Source organism: Dioscorea cayenensis, chromosome 7, assembly GCF_009730915.1.
Source record: "Dioscorea cayenensis subsp. rotundata cultivar TDr96_F1 chromosome 7, TDr96_F1_v2_PseudoChromosome.rev07_lg8_w22 25.fasta, whole genome shotgun sequence".
NCBI lineage: Eukaryota > Viridiplantae > Streptophyta > Magnoliopsida > Dioscoreales > Dioscoreaceae > Dioscorea > Dioscorea cayenensis.
The window spans coordinates 4,909,136-4,929,159 of NC_052477.1; the positions used below are offsets into that span (position 1 = coordinate 4,909,136).

The 20,024-nt window shown below is 31.7% G+C and overlaps 2 protein-coding genes across 2 annotated transcripts; both read left to right on the forward strand.

Annotated features, from left to right (window-relative positions):
- The first annotated feature begins 5,218 nt into the window (after positions 1–5,218).
- Positions 5,219–9,932, forward strand: LOC120265448 (glutamine synthetase leaf isozyme, chloroplastic-like). The gene is made up of 14 exons (XM_039273362.1): positions 5,219–5,343; positions 5,954–6,236; positions 6,593–6,632; positions 6,767–6,870; positions 6,952–7,000; positions 7,106–7,212; positions 7,421–7,508; positions 7,950–8,078; positions 8,362–8,436; positions 8,768–8,821; positions 8,900–8,937; positions 9,255–9,414; positions 9,491–9,551; positions 9,644–9,932. The coding sequence occupies exons 2-14, from the start codon at positions 5,971–5,973 to the stop codon at positions 9,781–9,783; spliced, it is 1,311 nt and encodes a 436-aa protein (XP_039129296.1). The 5' UTR covers positions 5,219–5,343; positions 5,954–5,970; the 3' UTR covers positions 9,784–9,932.
- Positions 9,933–14,009: 4,077 nt separating this feature from the next.
- Positions 14,010–19,776, forward strand: LOC120265738 (membrane protein PM19L-like). Its single transcript, XM_039273694.1, has 4 exons — positions 14,010–14,155; positions 18,228–18,447; positions 19,324–19,369; positions 19,493–19,776. The coding sequence occupies exons 1-4, from the start codon at positions 14,029–14,031 to the stop codon at positions 19,715–19,717; spliced, it is 618 nt and encodes a 205-aa protein (XP_039129628.1). The 5' UTR covers positions 14,010–14,028; the 3' UTR covers positions 19,718–19,776.
- Positions 19,777–20,024: the final 248 nt, after the last annotated feature.

Sequence of the window (20,024 nt, forward strand, 5' to 3'; positions counted from 1 at the left end):
CATTCAATTTAAACAATAACAAATGTTTTTAAACAGTTAACTCATATATTTAAATGATATCGCATATATTTATATAGAAAACCAAAACTTTAAACACTAAAGAATAAGTTTAAATAGAAACTACTATTGTTAAACGCTAACAACTACAATTAATTAGAAACTAATATTGTTAAACTAAAACAATATTCAAGACAGTTGTAACACATTGTTCATGATTTTATTACCTCCTTTCTTTCGGGAGATGACAACAGGGTTCCTATCGACGCTTGCTTCCGGTAACTATTTTTACCATAACACAGCATCCTTGGGGTCTTACCAAAATGTACCTTCTTCCTGGTGCTGGTCAGCTCATAAAACCAGATGTTTAGTGTGACTGAGAAACCCTTAAGGTACCCCGTGTTAGTCTTCTTCCTAACGCATCTTGCTTGCACTCAAGTAGCAGCTTGTGGAACATCCTCCATAAGCCACTTGTGCGTCACCTGCGCCCATGCGTATAGCCCCATACCAGGTAGATTATTGACATAATCAGTGATCTAATTTAGAACCGAGCATGAGGTATTTGGGAAGAGGATTGTACCCATGAGATACACCATCAGGAGTTTGACAACATTTTCTTTTTCTCCCCTTTGCCGAACAAGTTGCTCAAGAGTTCTCTTGATGTAGTCTATGTGTCTCTCGTACGTTTTTGATAAATACCTCTTTTCGAAAGCTGAGCGTGTTTTCTTCTTCTGAAATATAACTACGTCTCCACCGCAATGCAGACCAAGAACGAGAGCCACATCTTCAGGCCTGAAACTCAGTAGGCTTGCCCTGATCCTAAATTTATTAGTATGGTCATCGTATCTTTACAACAAAGAATCAAGAAGGGCCCTCTCTTGGAATATAGGTTTCAGTTCAGTGAATGCTGCAAACGGTGTACTTCAAATGATCTCCCAGTGTCGTCCACTTATGTGAACTTTCAATTCAGCCACGGTCTCTTCTACCGGTGTTAAGTAGCATCACCCATTAACTAGGTTTACCATCATAATCACAAGCCTACGACAATAACATTACATTAAGTAGTATTCAGAACATCTTATAGGAAAGATAAGTTTTTAAACTGTAGCCTCAATATTTAAACGGAAACATCAGTTCTTAAACAGATACCTCAATTTTTAAACAGAAACCACAATTTTTAAACGGAAACATAATTTTTTAAACTAAACCTCATTTCTTAAACAGAAACCTCATTTCTAAAACTGCAACCATATCAAATTAAAGGGAAACCTAAATTATAAACATTACACAGCATAACAATCAAAAAATCTCTTTCGATCATGTACACGGATGAAAATGTAAAAAAAACAAAACCCTAACCGAGAAATCACCCTGCAGACTTTAATATCATCCAAGAAAAACAAAACCACAAAACAAAACCGAAAAATCTCTCTTTATAACAGAATAGTTTATAAATAAAACCATAATCATAACTTCTTCATCGACGTCCACCTCGGCTCAATACCTTAGACTGCAAACTGATGAAATGCCAAATACTCGAGAAGGACTTTTCCTTTGAGACATTGGTGGAAAGGGAAATTCTGGTTCTACAGAGAATGTCTAGGCACAGACAACTTTGGAAAGGGAAAAACTGAAGAGACGAAAAGAGAAAAAAACGTAAACGGTGCCAGTAATAGTTGTCTCTTGGGATTACCCCAAGAAAAATCCCCACTTCCTCTCAAAAAATTCAAAATGGTGGCACGACTTCCCATGCAATGAACAATTTCGTCCAAAAAATTCAAAACTAACTCTGTTAACCACCGTTACATGCTTTGGGGTTTTGAAAAACATTGTGTTTAAAAGGAAGGGGTTTTTAGGGATACGCAAATTTAGGGGTTGCGTTTGTGCATATTGCAAACTTTGGGGGTGTTTTTGGCCATTTTCACTTTATTTTTATCATTATTAATTATTATAATATATTTTTTAATATTTTATTATTGACCCTGGTTTAACCCTAGTTTAAGCCGATCAAACCTATCAACCCCTGACCCCTGGGCTTGGCAGGGGTCGATCTTGAGCCCGATCGACAACCTTGAAAATTGAAAGGCCAGAGAGAGAGAGAGAGAGAGAGAGAGAGAGAGAGAGAGAGAGATTATTATAATATATTTTTTTAATATTTTATTATTAACCCCGGTTGAACCCATCAACCCCTGACCCTTTGTTTGACTGGGTCAATGCCCGGGCCCGGTCTGACAACCTTGAAAACTAAAATGAGAGAGAGAGAGAGAGAGAGAGAGAGAGGATTGAAAATATAAAATTGTTGTTTCCTATTTTTTAAAACATGAGAATTGTTGCCAAAATTTTTGAAAAAAAATAAAGGTGCAAAACATATTTTTGTTAGTTTTGTTTTCAAAAAATGAAATTGCATAAAAAAATTATAACGGGCAACAATACCAAACTTGACTTCTAAGTTAGTGATTTGATGAAATGAGAGAGTCATGGCCTAACAATGTAATCTCAATGAACAATAAATAATAGTCAGGTTCCAAGATATGAAAGCAAAGAGTTTCACAAATTAAAGACTTGAAGACATTACAAACATGAAAAGTAGAAGTTTTCAAATATCAAAGTCAAAGTAGATCGAGTTTGTGACTCACAAACAAAGAGAGATCACAATATGAGATCCAAGTAATAATACAAATGCAAACCCAAAACTAGAAGGAAAAGATAGGGTTCTTAGTCTTAGCGACACTAGTTACATATATGTATTTGTGAAACTTAATTATGAGACTTATAAAAATAATTTTGTTTTATCTATATGTCTCTTATTCACACTTATTCTTAATCAGAGGTTCTCATGACTGAGTTTAAGGTAATTAACATTAGCGAAGGACTTGCTGAAAGTTATGAACCTACAATCACCTGAAAACTCAAGTAACTAAAACTATTTACTATCCATTATTTTTTATTGGTTGATTCTAACAAATATCACATGAGAATAAAGGGCCTCACATCCTAAAAAAAATTTAACTTTATTTTATTTATTATGTCTAAATTCTAAAAATTTCGAATAAGCATTGAGTTAATTTGCTAAAGATAAGCTAAGCTCATTTTATTTATTATATTTAAATAAAAACCAACACTTCCATGGTAATTTAGGAATTTAAATAAAATTCTAATTTTTTTATTATAAATTAATATTTATATAATTTATAATATATTTTAATAGAATATATGGGTCAAAGTGGTATACATGTAAAATAAATAAATTTTGAAAAATATATATGATATTTAGTTGTATTGAAAGACATACGCACAATTAGTTAAAATTTGGAAAGCATGGAGGTTAAAAAAGTCCTATGTATGTACACACACAAACGAAACGCATAAAACACATTTTGGCACTTGTAATTGTAAATTTGTAATTTCACACAAGGTACAAAATGTTTTGCATTTGAAATGACTTTAAATTTAGTTAATAATGATTTTTAATGATGGTTAATCAACATCACAATCAATTAATCAATTAATTAATTAAATGTATTGTTGCTTTTCCTCGTTAATGAGAGGACAACATCATAACAAATAAGGCAAGAACCAAGGTTAACGATTATACTAAACTTATCCTATTTATAGCGTTGTGTTTAAGGGTATAATTTCTTTCTTTTTTTGATCTAGTGAAAATTTTTTTAATTATTTGATCACATGTTGATTAAAAAAAAGAAAATTAAATATTTTGAAATTTACTTTATTTTATCATTAATAACAGACATGTGGTAATTAATAAATAAATAATTTTAAAATAATATTTTTATATATTAAAAAAAATGATAAATGGTTGCTTGGTTTGAGGTGATCATAACTGACCGACCATAAATCTCTTCAAGGAATTTTTACATTTAAGTGCCTAGAATTTTTATATAAACTTGCACAATAGTTAAGTTAAAAAGTGGGAGGTGGGAGATAAACTAGCAGTGAGGGTATTTTCTGGGTTTTCTTTTTTGGGTTTATGGAAGGATTAAAAATTATTAATTTTAATTATTCACAATAAGTGTATATATTTTTAAAATTAATCATGCCTATACATGGTCAAGGTCATTGGGTTTGATTGTAAACTTACATTTATAACTTGGGTTATCACCACTAGGGGTGCAAATGATACATTACTACCCGTAAGCTACTCAAGTTCGTTTCAGGAAAAGTTCGAACTCAACTCGCTTATGGTCGAGTCGTGCTTAGCCTCGGGTAGTCAAGCGAGCCAAGTTCAAGCATCTTAATACTTGACTCGAGTGTGCACGAGCTTAATCGAGTATATTTATATAATTGCGTTCAAGTTCAAATATAATAATATCTATGAATAAACCGAGTTCATTAGCTTTTATCAAACTTAATCAAGCAAGCTCGAGTAGCTCGATTTATGTATCGAGTCGAGCTCGAGTTACAAGAACAAAACTCAATCGAATTCGAGTCGAGTATCGAGCAACGAGCTTTCAATCGAGCTTGAGCTTCAGTAGTTCGCCTCTCTGCTTAAACTTGATCGATTACACCCTTATTCACCGCTAGATCAATATTTGAATTTGAATCTTAAACTTTTTACACTAACACCTTCATAGTGTACTCAACGCTATTCGGTTATGAACTTTTTCTGCTAGTTTGAGGGGTAGAAGTTAAAATAGCAATGAGGGTATTTTGGAAATTTTATTTTATTTTATTTTTTATGTATGGAAGGATTAAAAAAATTATTAATTTTAATTATTCGGTTTGAAAAATGAGTAACACTCATGACATCCAATAAAAAAGTAGAAATAAATAAATATATAATAAAAACCATTAAAAATTAGAAATTTTGTACTTTCAGCACTTCATCTCAGCATAACAGATAATTTTGGCTCTTTTCTTAAACAGCCTGTACGGCTGTACCCGATCAAAAAGCTGTACCCGATCAAAACTGTAATTTCTTGTAATGAATGCTTTGTATCTGATTAAAACCAAAAACAATTAATAAAACAAACAAACATGATGATGTTATCACAAACCCTAATTTTGTTCCTAAGTTCCTTTCCATAATCATCAACAAATCATCCGCAACAATCTTTGGTCCAGTGTCAACTTTATCAACAACCCAACAAAGATCCTTTTTAAAAAAAAAAAAAAAAATTATTTTCATTTATGTATTTCTTTATTTTATAAATAATCTTTTTATCTTCAGAAAAAAATATATATATTAAAAAAAAAAACAAGTGACTGCTGCAAAAGGGCAAACCTCCTCCACCCAAAATCCCTAGCCCTATCTCCTAACCATTTCAGTATATAGAGATCAGAGAAAAGAGAGCACATCTCTCTCTTTCTTTCTGTCTCTTCTTTCAGGTAACTGCATTTCATTTCTTGATTTTTGATGTTTCAATGTATTTGATGTAGTTTAGTGGTGTGAGGTAATGAATAGACAGATGTTGTTAATGAGTTGGCAGATGCTGTTGCTTTTTCCTTGTTTTGAATGTAATTGCTTGGATATATATTGCAAAGGTATATCTTTGATCATGTGATGTTCATTGTTCATTTGGTGAGTGGTAGGTATGTGCATTTCATTCCATGATTTTGGAAATTTGATTGTATTTTGGATGTAGTTGAGTGTGGGGGGTCATGTCATGTGTAGACAAATGTTGTTAATGAATTGACTAACATTCTGTGACTGTTTTCTTCATGTGTTGTTGATGTATATTACAAAGTTACTTCTTTGATCATGTGATGCTCATTGTTCATTTCATGTGTGTTTCATGTAAATTACATGGTTGCTGCCTGATTCTGATGAACTGTTGTCAAGTTGCTTCTTTGGTCATGTGAAGTTCAGTTTGTGAGCATTGGTGTTTATATTTGATGGATCATCAGTCACAAAGTTACTGCTTTGATGATTTTCATTCTCTTCTGTCACATATTTGTATTTTTTGTTTTCAAGTGCTTAAAAATTTGCTATTTGAAGAAGGATAGCCGGAGAAGATGGCTCAGATGCTGGTGCCTTCCATGCAATGTTCCCAAATGAGAGTTCCATGCAACCTCCCACAAACTAGGTCATTGATGCCGGCAAAGATGTGGAAATCTCTGCTGTTGAATAATCAAAAGGCCAAGACCAAGAAGGGGCTTTCTAGTTTCCGGGTGTTTGCTGTGAAGTCAGAAAACAGCAATGGGACTGTGTCAAGACTAGAGGACCTGCTTAATTTGGACATCACCCCTTTCACTGAAAAAATCATTGCAGAGTACATTTGGTATGTTACCTTCCTGTGCTGTGCTTACTTCGATTATAATCAAAAATCAAAAGGAAAAAAAATGATTAAATATCAATTCCGTGTTTCTTCTATGTTTGAGGTTATTGGTGAATTGAATTCTTCTCTTCATAAAAAAATGTTGGACATTAAAATAAGAGATAAATAAATGCTTTTAGTGGAGAAATTTTCTTTCCGATATGCAAGCTAAAAAACTGAAAGCATTCTGTTTTTTCTTTTTTTAACTCATTTATGCAACTAAACATGTGCTAATGCTAAGTAATGGAAGAATAGCATAATTTTGTTCTTAAATAGTTTAAGGAATTTGATTTATTGCTGAGATAAAACATTCTTGATAGGATTGGAGGAACTGGCATTGACATCCGCAGCAAATCACGGGTATGAGAAATATGCTTTTAAATTTCTCTCAAGTTTGAATAGATTGAATGTTAAATTAGGATGTCATGCATTTGATGCCATTATTGTTTTTCTTCCATTAAGATGAAAAATTCTTTGAATTGTGACTTATTCAGACAATCCCAAAACCTGTGGAGCATCCATCAGAGCTTCCGAAGTGGAATTATGATGGTTCGAGCACCGGACAAGCTCCGGGAGAAGATAGTGAAGTCATTCTATAGTAAGAAAATCTAGATTCTCTTTATTTTCTTAGTAAAAATAATTTTTGATTTTTGATGCTCAACATTTATATTTACTGCAGCCCACAAGCTATATTTAAGGATCCCTTTCGGGGAGGAAACAATATTCTGGTTAGTTTATCTAAACTGTAAACCATGCATGCTATATACTATGAATTTTACACATTCATTTGATGCAATATTTCAGAGATGCTCATGGTTTTCTTTCTTGTGAAGGTAATCTGTGATACATATACTCCAAGCGGAGAACCTATTCCTACCAACAAACGTCACCGGGCTGCTCAGATCTTCAGTGAGAAGAAAGTTACCAACGAAGTCCCATGGTAATTTATCATTTAATCATGGAGCTTATTAAGTACAACTAGATGCCTCTTTCAAACTTAATGTCATCTTTTTTATTTAAAAAGAATGTATATGATGCTGTCAGATGAATGTATAATGAAAATTAACTCAGTAAGCTTGTAATATACCAAAATTATAGACTTAAATAGATGATCATTTTCATAACATTAGTTGATTTAAACCTTGCAGGTATGGCATTGAGCAGGAGTACACATTACTGCAATCAAATGTAAAGTGGCCTCTTGGCTGGCCTGTTGGAGGATATCCTGGTCCTCAGGTTTGTTTCATATACACACACACACACACATATATATTGTATGGTTCTTGGTTAAAGTTAAAGAGTGTGATGTTGCTTAGTGGAAAATGGTAATGGGATGAAGTTGTTGCATTTTGTTTTGTAGCACCTTGTCTATCTTCAAAATTTATCTTTCTTGAAGATATTTGCTTAATTTCTTTTTGTTTTTATATAGAGGTACATTTATTGTTAGTTCTAATGCTAAAATTACATTTTATATGGTTAACAAACTAAAAATGTGTATTGTATAAAATTTTCTATTATTTTTGCACTTGTGTCATCTATTATGATTTTGTCAGTACGTATTGAAAATATTGTATATCTATTTATATATAAGTCTGATGTAGCTCAGTACATTATGCTAACCAATTTGTCAATTAAATATGTGTCTAAGTAGATTATGATTTCATTGAAACATTCCAGGGTCCATACTACTGTGCAGCAGGGGCCGACAAGTCATTTGGACGCGACATTTCAGATGCTCACTATAAAGCCTGTTTGTATGCTGGAATCAACATTAGCGGAACTAATGGAGAAGTTATGCCTGGGCAGGTGAAATTTTCTTTTCCTTTCTCCGCATTCCTATCTTATCCATTTCAGTTTTCGTTTCTCTTTTCATTTTTCATTTTCAAGCTTTTTTTTAGCTTCATATAGAGAATTTTAGATGAATAAATAATTGAAAAAAGCGCCTATATTTCATATCAGAGTTGAGTATTTTTTTCATCTGTTTGTATACATTATAAATCTACATAAAATTGGTTATTGACCGGATATTTTACCATAAACAGAGTTGCACTTTTCAGTTATATTCATGCATCTTATATACACTCTGCAGTGGGAGTATCAAGTTGGACCGAGTGTAGGAATTGATGCAGCAGACCATATATGGTGCTCAAGATATCTCCTTGAGGTAATTCATTTGATTCCTTTCTCCATTAACTCTTTGATTTATTGAGATGAACACGACAAAAGCTTTATTTCACAAAAGCAGGTGAAAAAAATGTTTGTTTTAATTCCTCTGTTCATCACAGTGACTGATACCATACAGTAAACATTGAGGTGTTCGTTTATGCTGCCGTGGTATCTGATGTGGATGCACATGTGGGCAACTTTTTCCATTTTGGCGTCCAACATTGACACATCAGATGCCATGACGTTATAAATTAGTGGCTTAGAATAAAAAAAAATAGCATCTTTTGATTTCTAAAAGATTTGGAATTTTGAATCATCTTCCTTTACAGAGAATCACTGAACAAGCTGGGGTTGTGCTCTCCCTTGATCCCAAACCGATAGAGGTACGAGTATCCAACATTTGAATAATGTTTCTGTATCAACTGGAAGTACTAATGTTTTGTACTTGTATTCATGCATAGGGTGACTGGAATGGTGCTGGATGTCATACCAACTACAGGTATTCTAGATTGTTGTTATTATTTTCGGTAAACCTGGTCATTGACTCAAATACACTTAATAGATAAACAAACACAATGATTGCATCTTTGAACTGAATTCAAGAACATTAGAAGAAAAAAAAGATAGATTTTATGCTAATTTAAAAAACTAAAGCCAGTGATCAGGGAAAAGAAAAATACCTTGGCTTAAGTTGATAGAGATATTATTTTCATTGGGGCTTACCAAATGCATATTACTATTACAATATCGCTTTTGTTTTACTGATTTTTCCTCAATGTGTGCAAATACAAACTATTGAAAAATTTTGTTATATAGTACCAAGAGCATGCGTGAAGACGGCGGTTTTGATGTGATTAAGAAGGCTATTCTCAACTTATCCCTTCGCCACAAAGAACATATTAGCGCGTACGGAGAAGGAAATGAAAGGAGATTGACCGGGAAGCATGAGACTGCCAGCATCGACACATTCTCTTGGGTACACTCTTATGAAATCCCATCGGAGAATTCATTAATCTGTTCCGACTGAACTTCTTTTATGATATGATTATCAGGGAGTGGCGAATCGTGGATGCTCAATTCGTGTGGGCCGTGACACTGAGAAACGAGGCAAAGGTATACTGCAAGCGATACATGTTTGGTTTGTATCTAATATGGTATCAAAACTTAGTTCATTCTTTGTGAGTTCTTTCTCTATATTTTCGAAGGTTACTTGGAAGATCGTCGCCCGGCATCAAACATGGACCCGTACGTGGTGACTTCATTGCTGGCGGAGACGACTATTCTTTGGGAGCCGACTTTAGAGGCCGAGGCGCTGGCTGCGAAGAAGTTGCAGCTACAAGTTTGATGAAAAAAAAAGAAAAAAAAACCGAAATTTCTCATCTGCATTGATGTTATTATTATTACTACTACTTTCTTTGTTCTGTGTTAGCATCTCTGCTGTTTGTTGTCGAGGTTTATTGAACAATGAGTCATGAATGAAAAATAATTTGTCGATGTTCTTGGGTGTTTATTGCAATCTTAAATCCCAAGTATGAAGTTAAACAAGAATTAATGTAGAGATTGATAAATTATTCCAATTTTTGGTATGATTTTTTTTTTGTTTATTTTTTTACAAATAGGAGAAGTGTATTTAATTATAGGCGAGTGCATGAGTTGAGAAATGATCATTTAGACTGTGTGGCTTCACCCGTTGATTTAGTCTGATCCACAACTGGAGACCACTGCCACTCTTGTATTTAATTATAGGCGAGTGCATGAGTTGAGAATTGATCATTTAGACTGTGCGGCCTCACCCGTTGATTTAGTCTGATCCACAACTGGAAACCACTACCACTCTTGCATTTAGCGGGACATTTATAAACCCTTTAGCTAATAAATGTTGTTATGTATAAATTATTTTTTAATAACAATAGAACCAATCAGAAAATATATCTAAGATGGTAAAATTTTCCTTACGTATGACTCGTCCCAAAGCTAAACTTTCAAGTTAGATACTAGGCTTCAAACCATGTTCAAGGTTTTTAATAATATTTCCAAAGAAGAAATACTAAAATTGGTATTGTCAGCCAAATACGAAAAGTTATTCCAGGAGACCAATTTTAAATAACATTTTAATTACTTAAATAAATATATTTTTTATTAACTAACTAATAAAACTTTCATCTTAAAATATTTAAAAGTATATATTTCAAAATTTTTGTAAGTATAAAATAATCAACACATTAAAAAATAATTTTTGCCATTTCACCAATCTTCCTCGATTGATTTGATAAATACAGTAATTTGTTTCAAAAAAAAAAAAGTTTTTTCAACTTGTCAATTTTTGTTTTACACAGTTGTTGATTTATTTTTGAAGTGGTTTAAAGAGGAGAAATGCATAAAAATCTCTCAAGTGGTTGGAAATTAATATAATTTTAATAATTTAATTTTTATTTTATAGGAAACAAAAGAAATCTTATTTAGATTAAAAAAAATATTTTGAAAGTAGATACTTCAAAATCAATTTGGATGTTTGGAAGATGGGAAAATTGGCACATCCTGGAAAATAATGTAAGGATATTACTTAACTATATTTAGTTAAAAAACTTTCGTTTGAAAACAATTTTGTTATGAGAGATTTATTCTTTTAAATTAAGGCAAAGTGATTTTCTTACGGTGTAAAAGTGAGATCCCCATGAAGAATGGAATGTGAAACCATTTGTTTTGCCCAAAATACTTTTACGGTCCGTTTGGATTGCGGAATAGAAATGGAAAAGGGGGAATGAGAAGAAGGGAGGAATGGGAATAAGAATAAGGGAAAAGAGGAATTATGTTTAATGAATTACATTTAGGAATAGGAAAAAGTAAGAGAGAGATAGGATCAAAATTACATTTATACTCTTTTGTATAAAAAAAATCATTTGTATAAAATAATGAATTATGTTTAATAATAAATATTTACCATTATTTATTATTAAATATTTAGAATATAATTATTTATTTTAATTTAATATAGTCAAATAATTAAAATTAATATAATTAATTCACATATTTAATTAATATATTTAATTATAATAATTAATAATAATAGTTAAAAAATAATGATATTTAAATTAATTTATTATGTTAATCAATATATATATGTTATAACAATTTAAAATTTTAATTTAAATTATTATAATTAATTATTTAAACTAATAATTTTTTATTAACATATAATTAATTATTAAAAATAAAAAATCACTTATAAAAAATAATTTAAATATGATTATTTTTAATAATTATTTATTTAAATTGTAATAATTAAATTTATTAATTATATTAATTTTAAATATTAATTAAATATAAATAGAGGGGTAATATAGACAAACCCCCCATTTTTTCAAGGAGTGCCACTCATCTAGAGGTGGGAACCGGCCGACTCGGCCCGCCGGTTCAATGACCCGTAACCGGCCCGGTTACGGGTTGGGGTCAAAACCCGGTTTGGGCCTTGCGGGCCGGGTCAAACCTGGTTTAATGTTATTGTTTGTTTTAATACCAAGTACATGTTGGTCATGGGATTTGAACCCATGATCTTGAACTTGGATAGCAAAAACCCAACCACTTGAACTACAACTTATTTCTAATATTCATTGGAAAGAATTATATATAGATAGATGTAGGATATGGATCAAAATATTTTACATATATAGTTAATTTATAAAAAATTAAGAAACCATATAATAAATTAAAAAATTATGCAAATCAATTAGTTAAATATCAAAGTATCAAACAATAAATTTTCATAAATATTTTTTTAAAAAATAATTACTTTGTTAATCTTCTTTTGGCTCATAAGCACTAAGTCCCTACATATGCACTCTTAAATTCTTTTAAATAGCGCACTCTTATTTGTCACATATATATTAGATTATTTTGTTTCAATTTATAAAATAAAAAATAAAATTACAAAAAATTGTTTTTAAATTATGTATATCAATTTATAAAAAAAATATATTAGTAAAAAAAAAATATCTTTAAATAATGGTTCACACCATATTATTTTGATTTGTAACTTTTTTTCAATGACAACATGATAAACACAATAATAACCCTGTTGTTAAAGACCAAAGTAAAATCTAGATCAAACCCTAATTATAATAAATAAATAAGTTGATGATAACTTCAATTTAAAATAAGAATACTACTTGATATATACATTTTGTTGCAGTTAAAAATGTGTGCTAATAATTTAATTTGATAGATAAATAAATTAAAAATGCATCGTTTTTCATCCTTTTTAAAATTATTTTGATATGTCTTAAATTTTTTTAAGTTATTATAAATTATTTTAAATTTTTTGTTGTTTGGGATTAAATTGAAAAAATATTTTGCAACTTCTTTATATTTATTTATGTTTTATTCTAAATCAACAAAAGTTTGTAGGTCAATTAGTTAATGTTATTTTCCCATGTGAGAGGTCCTAGGTTCAAACCCCATCCATGACAATTGGTTTTTGTTATTTACAAAAACCCGCCGGTTCTGGGTCCGGCTTCCAGTGAACTGGACCCTGCGGGTCGGGCCCGGTTAACCGGCCCGTGCCCACCTCTACACTCATCCACATGCATTAGTCCCATTACCATGACAAGACATTATTTATGCTTTTCCTAGTTACCAAACATGGGTTAAAGATTCATGGGTGCATGCGATTCCCACTCCCAAGGAGACAATCCATGATCCAAACGGGTCATTAGTCTTTTTATCATATTTACTCATCAACCCTAGGTTAATCGATTATTATCGTGTATAAAAGATTATTGTGTATGATGTTACAATATTGTATTCATAGAATTTTGGATTAATGCACCTAAATGTATTGCATGTATTTTTAATATGTATAGAAGATTAATTGATTACTATTTTAATTTTAAAAAGATTTAATAAATGGTTATAAATAAAATGTTATAAAAGTATTTTTGTCATTATGTCAAAAAAAAAAAAATTCTCAAGAATGCCATCTCACACTAAACACAAGGATATTACTTTTGTATTAATTTAATCAAAATTTCTAACATATACCAACTCTAGCAACCACTTTCCCATCAATTAAATATAATGAGGCATTTCAATTATAAAGCACCAAATTCCTCTTTAATTCAATGAAATAAACATTAGGGGAAGTCAGCTTAGAATATTGACCTCCCCACTACTTCAGAATAAATCAAAGCCTTCTAAATTTTATATCAATAAAATAAATTGGATAAAGTAATCATGTATGTTTTGAATCATATCCCAAGTTACGGTCATATTTAACATACAAGATCAAAATGATCAAAGGCAAGCACTAGAAAAAGTACATACGAAATTAAATTAGAATAAACACAAAACATAGATACACAATTCAACATTATTCCATCCGTGTAAAAGCACATCCGTACATCCAAGCATGGTACCTTCATTTTTTTTGTTTTTTTTGTTGTCATTTATTATTAAAAAAGTGATTATTCTTTCCTTCTCATTAGAACAACAAGTGATTCCTATGTTTTCTTTGAGCTAAAGAATCACACCTCCTCCTTGTTTATAATATGCATGCATTTGTTTGAAATGGAAGTAGAAATAGGAAGCATTGAAAATGAGTTCAGAGGGTACCAAGTCCTTGACCTGCTTTATCCTCGTTATTAACCTACTCATGTATGCCATTGTCTTGGCTCTTGCTGCTTGGGCTCTTAATTATGGTATCAATGAAACACCCGGAGCAGGTACTCATTTTACTTCTGTATTTTTTCTCTCTTTAAATTCTTGTTTGGAAATAATTTTAAATATATAAATTCACGCACATATATATACATATATACATAATATGTCATAGAACGTCTGCAATTGGCAACAGTAGTAATGATAGAGAAAGGTAGAGAGGCAAATGGGTGGTTGTGGGTGTTTGTGTTTTTTTTTTTAAATTTTTTTGCTTGTGTGCCAATAGAAATGAGTTGTGACGCTTGTGATCAATTGAGTTACTGCTACGATCATGATTTGATGGTTCAGATCAAAATATTGTGCATGCCACATTTTACTATGGTATTGTTTATAAGCATACTAATTATTATGCATCCAAAATCAAATCCATTGGATTTGAATTAGACGGTCATCTGCGAACATTCGTAGATGAAGAATCTAATGTTCACAGATGATGCAACCTCATATATATATATATATTTGACAATGAGGTTCGCAGATGACCATAGTAATCTAAAGGGTATTTCTTTATATGTTCACATTTAAAGGGTATTTCTTTATCCATTGACAATGAGGTTCGATGTATTGGACATATTTGCATAGAAGTTTTTATTTTCCGTGTATATCTAAATTGTTAGTTTAATTTTTGCACTGCGGAGAAGATTGATGGAATAGCCTTAGTTGAATACTTAGGCAATCAAAATAATAAAGAAGAAAAATCTATTGGGAAAGTTTTATTTATTTATTTATTTTAAATGAATAAACCACAAAATATATTAAAAAGGTAAGATAATAACGATAGAAGGACTAACCTACCTAGAACAAGATAAGCACAATTGGAAAACAATACAAACTTGACAACTCCACTAAGGAAGCAAACGAAAGAAACAAAACCTAAAAGAAGTAAGACACTAATGTTGAACTAAACCCTAAAGGAAATGAGATATGGAATTCTTTAGGCAAAATAGACTAGAACAACGTAAGAGTCAACCAAAGTTAGGGAGTAAGGTTGCTTCAACAAGGCTAGTCTCACCAAGATCTTGAGTCTCCTAAACTCTAAACTACATTAACAAGTGTTGGAGGGGCCTCCAACTTTGATTTCTTAGCTTCAGGGCTTCGTATGAGATGTTCGATGCTACCTTCTCCTTGGAAGACCACGAGGAGGAGCTAAGTACCCCACTTTTTTCATTCAATATGGCAAGTGGCTTCTTCTAGCACACGCTCTGTTCTGCCCTAAAGATGTGATTCTTAAGATGATAGCTTTGACAAAAGATCGGATACCCTTCCAAGTCTAAGATTGGAGAAGTGGATTTTAAATTATCTACCATCTTAGTTTCTAGGCCTTGGGAGACTCCGCTAGGTTGAACAATAGGCTTAGTGGCCTTGTCTCCCATAGGGTTCTCCTTTCCCAAATATTCCTTAGTCTAATCATCTAAATAGGCAAATCATCATTTCTTTTAGCTACCATTTGCCAAACCCCCATGATCAAGTACCACTAGAACCCTAGGGCTAGCCCACTAATGGGTGGTGGCTTGGATGTGTCGCAAAACATGTTTGGGAGGATGTTCTCATTAACATTACTACACTCTATCTCTATCCCAAAGCCTATGTTCCAGTTGATATCAGCTTGTTACCTAGGAGCCATCCTAGAGAATGCCCAATTTGTTTCTACCATACACTAGAATCCAAAAACACATCTTTAGATCATACACTAGAATCCAAAAACACTCCTCTTACTTTCCAAAATTGCAACTAGGGTTAGAAAAGAAGAGAGAGAAGGAGAGATTAGGAGACTAATCTCACAAGAGAAAAGAGTTAATTGAATCCAGGGTTAGAGAGGAGTCATATTTATGGAAACTTCATAACATATGATAATCAGTATCCTATTATGAAATCCTAATAGAAATACAAGTTCTAAAGTAATCAAAGCCAATTTTTCCTTCGAGTCTTTATAATTTTGATTAAATATTCAACTACAAATCAAAATTTAAATTTAAGACAAAACCTTAGACCAATTTACAATTTTATTTCATTTTATGAAATGGAATTATAAATTGACAATTTTACCCCTACACTCAAATCAAGATTGATTTTTAATTCTTTTAAGTGTGACTTTCTAAGTTCGTTTCAATTGATAATTGAAGGATGCCAAAGAATGTGGGTGACACCTAGCTAGCCCCATATCCCCACACTATAACCCAATCAACACAAATGAGTAGATCATTACGAATCTTTCCGATTATAATTACCATATGTGTATATACTCTTCATTCTTGTTTCCCAACTAAGTGAAATGCATGGCAATTGTCAAATTTATTAAACTCAATCATATACAAATAACCATATTAGAGTAAGATTACTGAACTACCTTTTGTGTCTCACACGATTAGTTTGATTACCTTGGCCAAGGCATTCTAATCTCATCTATTCATAATTGCATAGGATATTAACTCGTTTATTTCCGAGAAAATAAATTCTTTCTCAGTAGTCACTCACAATCACCAGTTGGCCAACATAGTTGCACTTTGAGGTTGGCCCTACCAAAGGGTAAACTAAGCCTAACTACTCTAGTATTAGACTAGACGCCACAAGCACATTGTGATCATGATATTTTAGGTCTAATTAAGGTCCACTCATATAATCATAACCAACAATCCTAATTATTGACAATCAAAAGAAAAACCCATGTGATTATATTATTCTGAGTCATGTTCAAATACGCTAAGCACATTGATCTTTTTATGACATATTCTTCCACTATCCTATATTGTTCAACTAGAATTATTCATCAAAGTATATGCCATATAAATCCTTACCAATTTTTAATGCCCAATTATAAATTCTCTGATTTATGAACTATTTAAGTATACAAGTACTAAACCTCCTGGTGTCATTCTCTTTATCCCATAAATAATAGAAGATTTAATTTAATAAACAAGGATTATAATATTCAAAACTATTTAAAATGACACCACAAGATTTATATGAACATCAAAATAAATGACAATTATCAATTATAAAAATGTATAATACAGATGGAATGCCCTAATACAAATATCCTCGTTGGTATTTGAGGGCATAAACCTATCATTGAACACAAAGGGGTAGCATGCAACACCGGTGCCTTTTGTTTATTATGCCGTCAGTCTTCTCCATGATCTTTCCCAAGTCTAAAGTGTAATTCACACCCGGTTGATGAGCTCACATGTGAGTCTAATAGCATAGGGCCATCAACAATATTCAATGATAACGGGGGAACACATGCTAACGTGTGTGATCTTTGCATGTGTACCCCGTCCACACGTTTGGATTCCAACGAAGTGTTGTCAATCTTGCCGCCTCCTCCAGCTACACCTGAGGATGTTAAGGAGGTGGAACTTGATGGCAAGAGACCAATTGTCAATATATATATATATATATATATATGGGGCAAAATATCAACTGTGGATGTCTTTAGAGTCATCGCTTTGTAAAAATATTTGATGATAGCGGTTAGATTATCATCTGATTGTTATTAATTACTTGTATAGAAAATTATGTAAAATTATTATTATGTATTGTGCTTGAATTGACAATCATCCTTACAATATCCCTATATTTCAAATCTAGGGACGCACTTAGAGGATGGCACCACTCTATATATACACACACACACACGATGGTTTTAAAGGAGCATATGTAATTATAACTGTGTACAAGGGTATTTTTATAATGTATAATCATGTGTAACACTTATTATGGTTTTAAAAAAAGCAAATTTATTTTCAAAACTAGTTAATTAAAGATAAAATTATTTGTATACCCCTATAATAAGTAGACAACTGTTAACATATCCTTATAATGTACTCCATAATCTTGTGTGATACTTACGTTTACTTGTACATTTTTATATCAAAAATCAATTTAAAATTTTACAACAAGACATATCAATCCTTAATTTTCACCTCCTTTTCCTCCTTTCCCAGAAAAACTGTTAAGGATAATTTGGTCAATGTACAAAAATTTCATTAATTTATTTTGAGAATTACATAAATATTTATAAGGGTATATTAGTAATTAAACATGTAATGTGATGTATTATTATTATTTTTTGGACAGTGAAAGGACTTTCAGTGCCAGCAACGATATTCCCAATATATTACCCAATTGGGAATTTGGCCACTGGTTTTTTTGTAATTTTGTCACTTTTGGCTGGTCTTGTTGGAATAGCATCATCACTTTCAGGCCTTTATAATGTGTTGGAATGGAAGCCATCAAGCTTGTTATCTGCTGCTGCTTCTTCTCTCACCGCTTGGGCTCTCACTCTCCTTGCAATGGGGTACTCCCTTGTTTTTATTCAAAAAAATAAAATAAAATTTATTAATTCATCAATGTTTTAAAAAAAAAATCTAATGTTTTGGAAAAAATAAAAAATAAAAAACAAAAAATTGGTATTATAAATAATGTAAGGAATTATTTAATACAATAATTCAGCTTTGACTCAGTTTATTTATTATTTAAAATAGAATTCATGTTTACTTATAAACTCATATGTATTATTTTATTTATTTACTTACATATCGGGTAAATTTTTTAGTAGGTCACTAAACTTTGGTTTATTTTCACTTTAATCACCGAACTTCAATTTATATCAATTTGGTCACTTAACTTTAATTTGATTTCAACCGACAATAAATCAAGAATTTCAACCCCTAATTGATTACATGGCTATCTAAAAATCTAAATCAGTCTTCCCCATGACACATTATTAAGTCTATTAAAGGTGTCCATGTCATCGAAAAACAGCTACATCATTCATTTGGAGGTCGAAATCTCTTGATTTACAACCTAGTGAAATCAAATTAAAATTGAGAGATCAAATTGATACAAATTGAAGTTCAGTGATCAAAGTGAAAATGAACCAAAGTTTAGTAACCTACTAAAAAATTTACCCCTTACATATCACTTCAAGTTAGAAATTAAATAAAAAATATTTATAAAAGATACGTTAAAAGTAATAATAGTCATGTGTTATTGGTTATGGATGTAGGCTCCTAACTCAAACATTTTATCCTCAGAAAATATAAATTGAATGATTAATTTTTAATCCACATATTCTGATGTATATAGCACTAATAGAAAAAAACAAAAAAAAACAAAAAAAAGCTTCAAAATAATTAGCAAACCAATTAATTTTTTTCATTGAATTTTGTAGGTTCGCATGCAAGGAAATTAGCATTGGTTATAGGCCTGCAAACTTGGTAAGATACTATTCTTGATTTGACATTATTTGAGTCTTTTAAATTTTGAGAATTAATTATTTTTTTTTTTTTCATTATATGTTTAACATCTTAATGGGAAACAAATAAATTGATTGAGTGCAGAGAGCAATGGAGACGTTGACGATAATATTAAGTGGGACACAACTTATTTGCATAGGAGCTATTCATGCAGGACTTTCAGCTGCAAATAACCCAGTCAACCACGGTAGACATTTTAGTCATGTACCCCGACGAACTTTTCAAAAACCACCAAGTCAACAGGGTCAATCCACCACTACACATGGGTTGAAAGGATTTTTAAAATTTTTTTGCCCAAACCTGGTTTGAAGTGTTTTATTTTTTATTTTTTATTATTAAATAAAAAGTCGTTTCCAAGAGGATTTGAACGAGTGGGGCCTTCTCTTTATTGAAAAAGAAAAAAATGGCTTAAACACAGTGTTATCAAATCCGGACCGGCCCGGCGGTTCGACGGGTTGACCCGGTGACCCGGTGACTAAACCAGTCCGGGTCTCTAATTAGACCGGACATGTAATCAACTCGGTGTGACCCGGTGTGACCCGGCTAAACCCAGTGACCCTAGCGGTTTCAATGACCCGAGCGGGTTAATGCTTGTTTATAAAATGACATTTTCATC

Bases quoted from the DNA above. Each gene is read 5' to 3' on its own strand.
- LOC120265448 (XM_039273362.1), top strand. From the start codon at position 5,971: ATGGCTCAGATGCTGGTGCCTTCCATGCAATGTTCCCAAATGAGAGTT. The intron at 6,237-6,592 runs GTATGTTACCTT...CATTCTTGATAG, and splicing joins ATCATTGCAGAGTACATTTG to GATTGGAGGAACTGGCATTG. The intron at 7,001-7,105 runs GTTAGTTTATCT...TTTCTTGTGAAG, and splicing joins GGGGAGGAAACAATATTCTG to GTAATCTGTGATACATATAC.
- LOC120265738 (XM_039273694.1), top strand. From the start codon at position 14,029: ATGAGTTCAGAGGGTACCAAGTCCTTGACCTGCTTTATCCTCGTTATT. The intron at 14,156-18,227 runs GTACTCATTTTA...TTTTTTGGACAG, and splicing joins CAATGAAACACCCGGAGCAG to TGAAAGGACTTTCAGTGCCA. The intron at 18,448-19,323 runs GTACTCCCTTGT...TGAATTTTGTAG, and splicing joins CTCACTCTCCTTGCAATGGG to GTTCGCATGCAAGGAAATTA.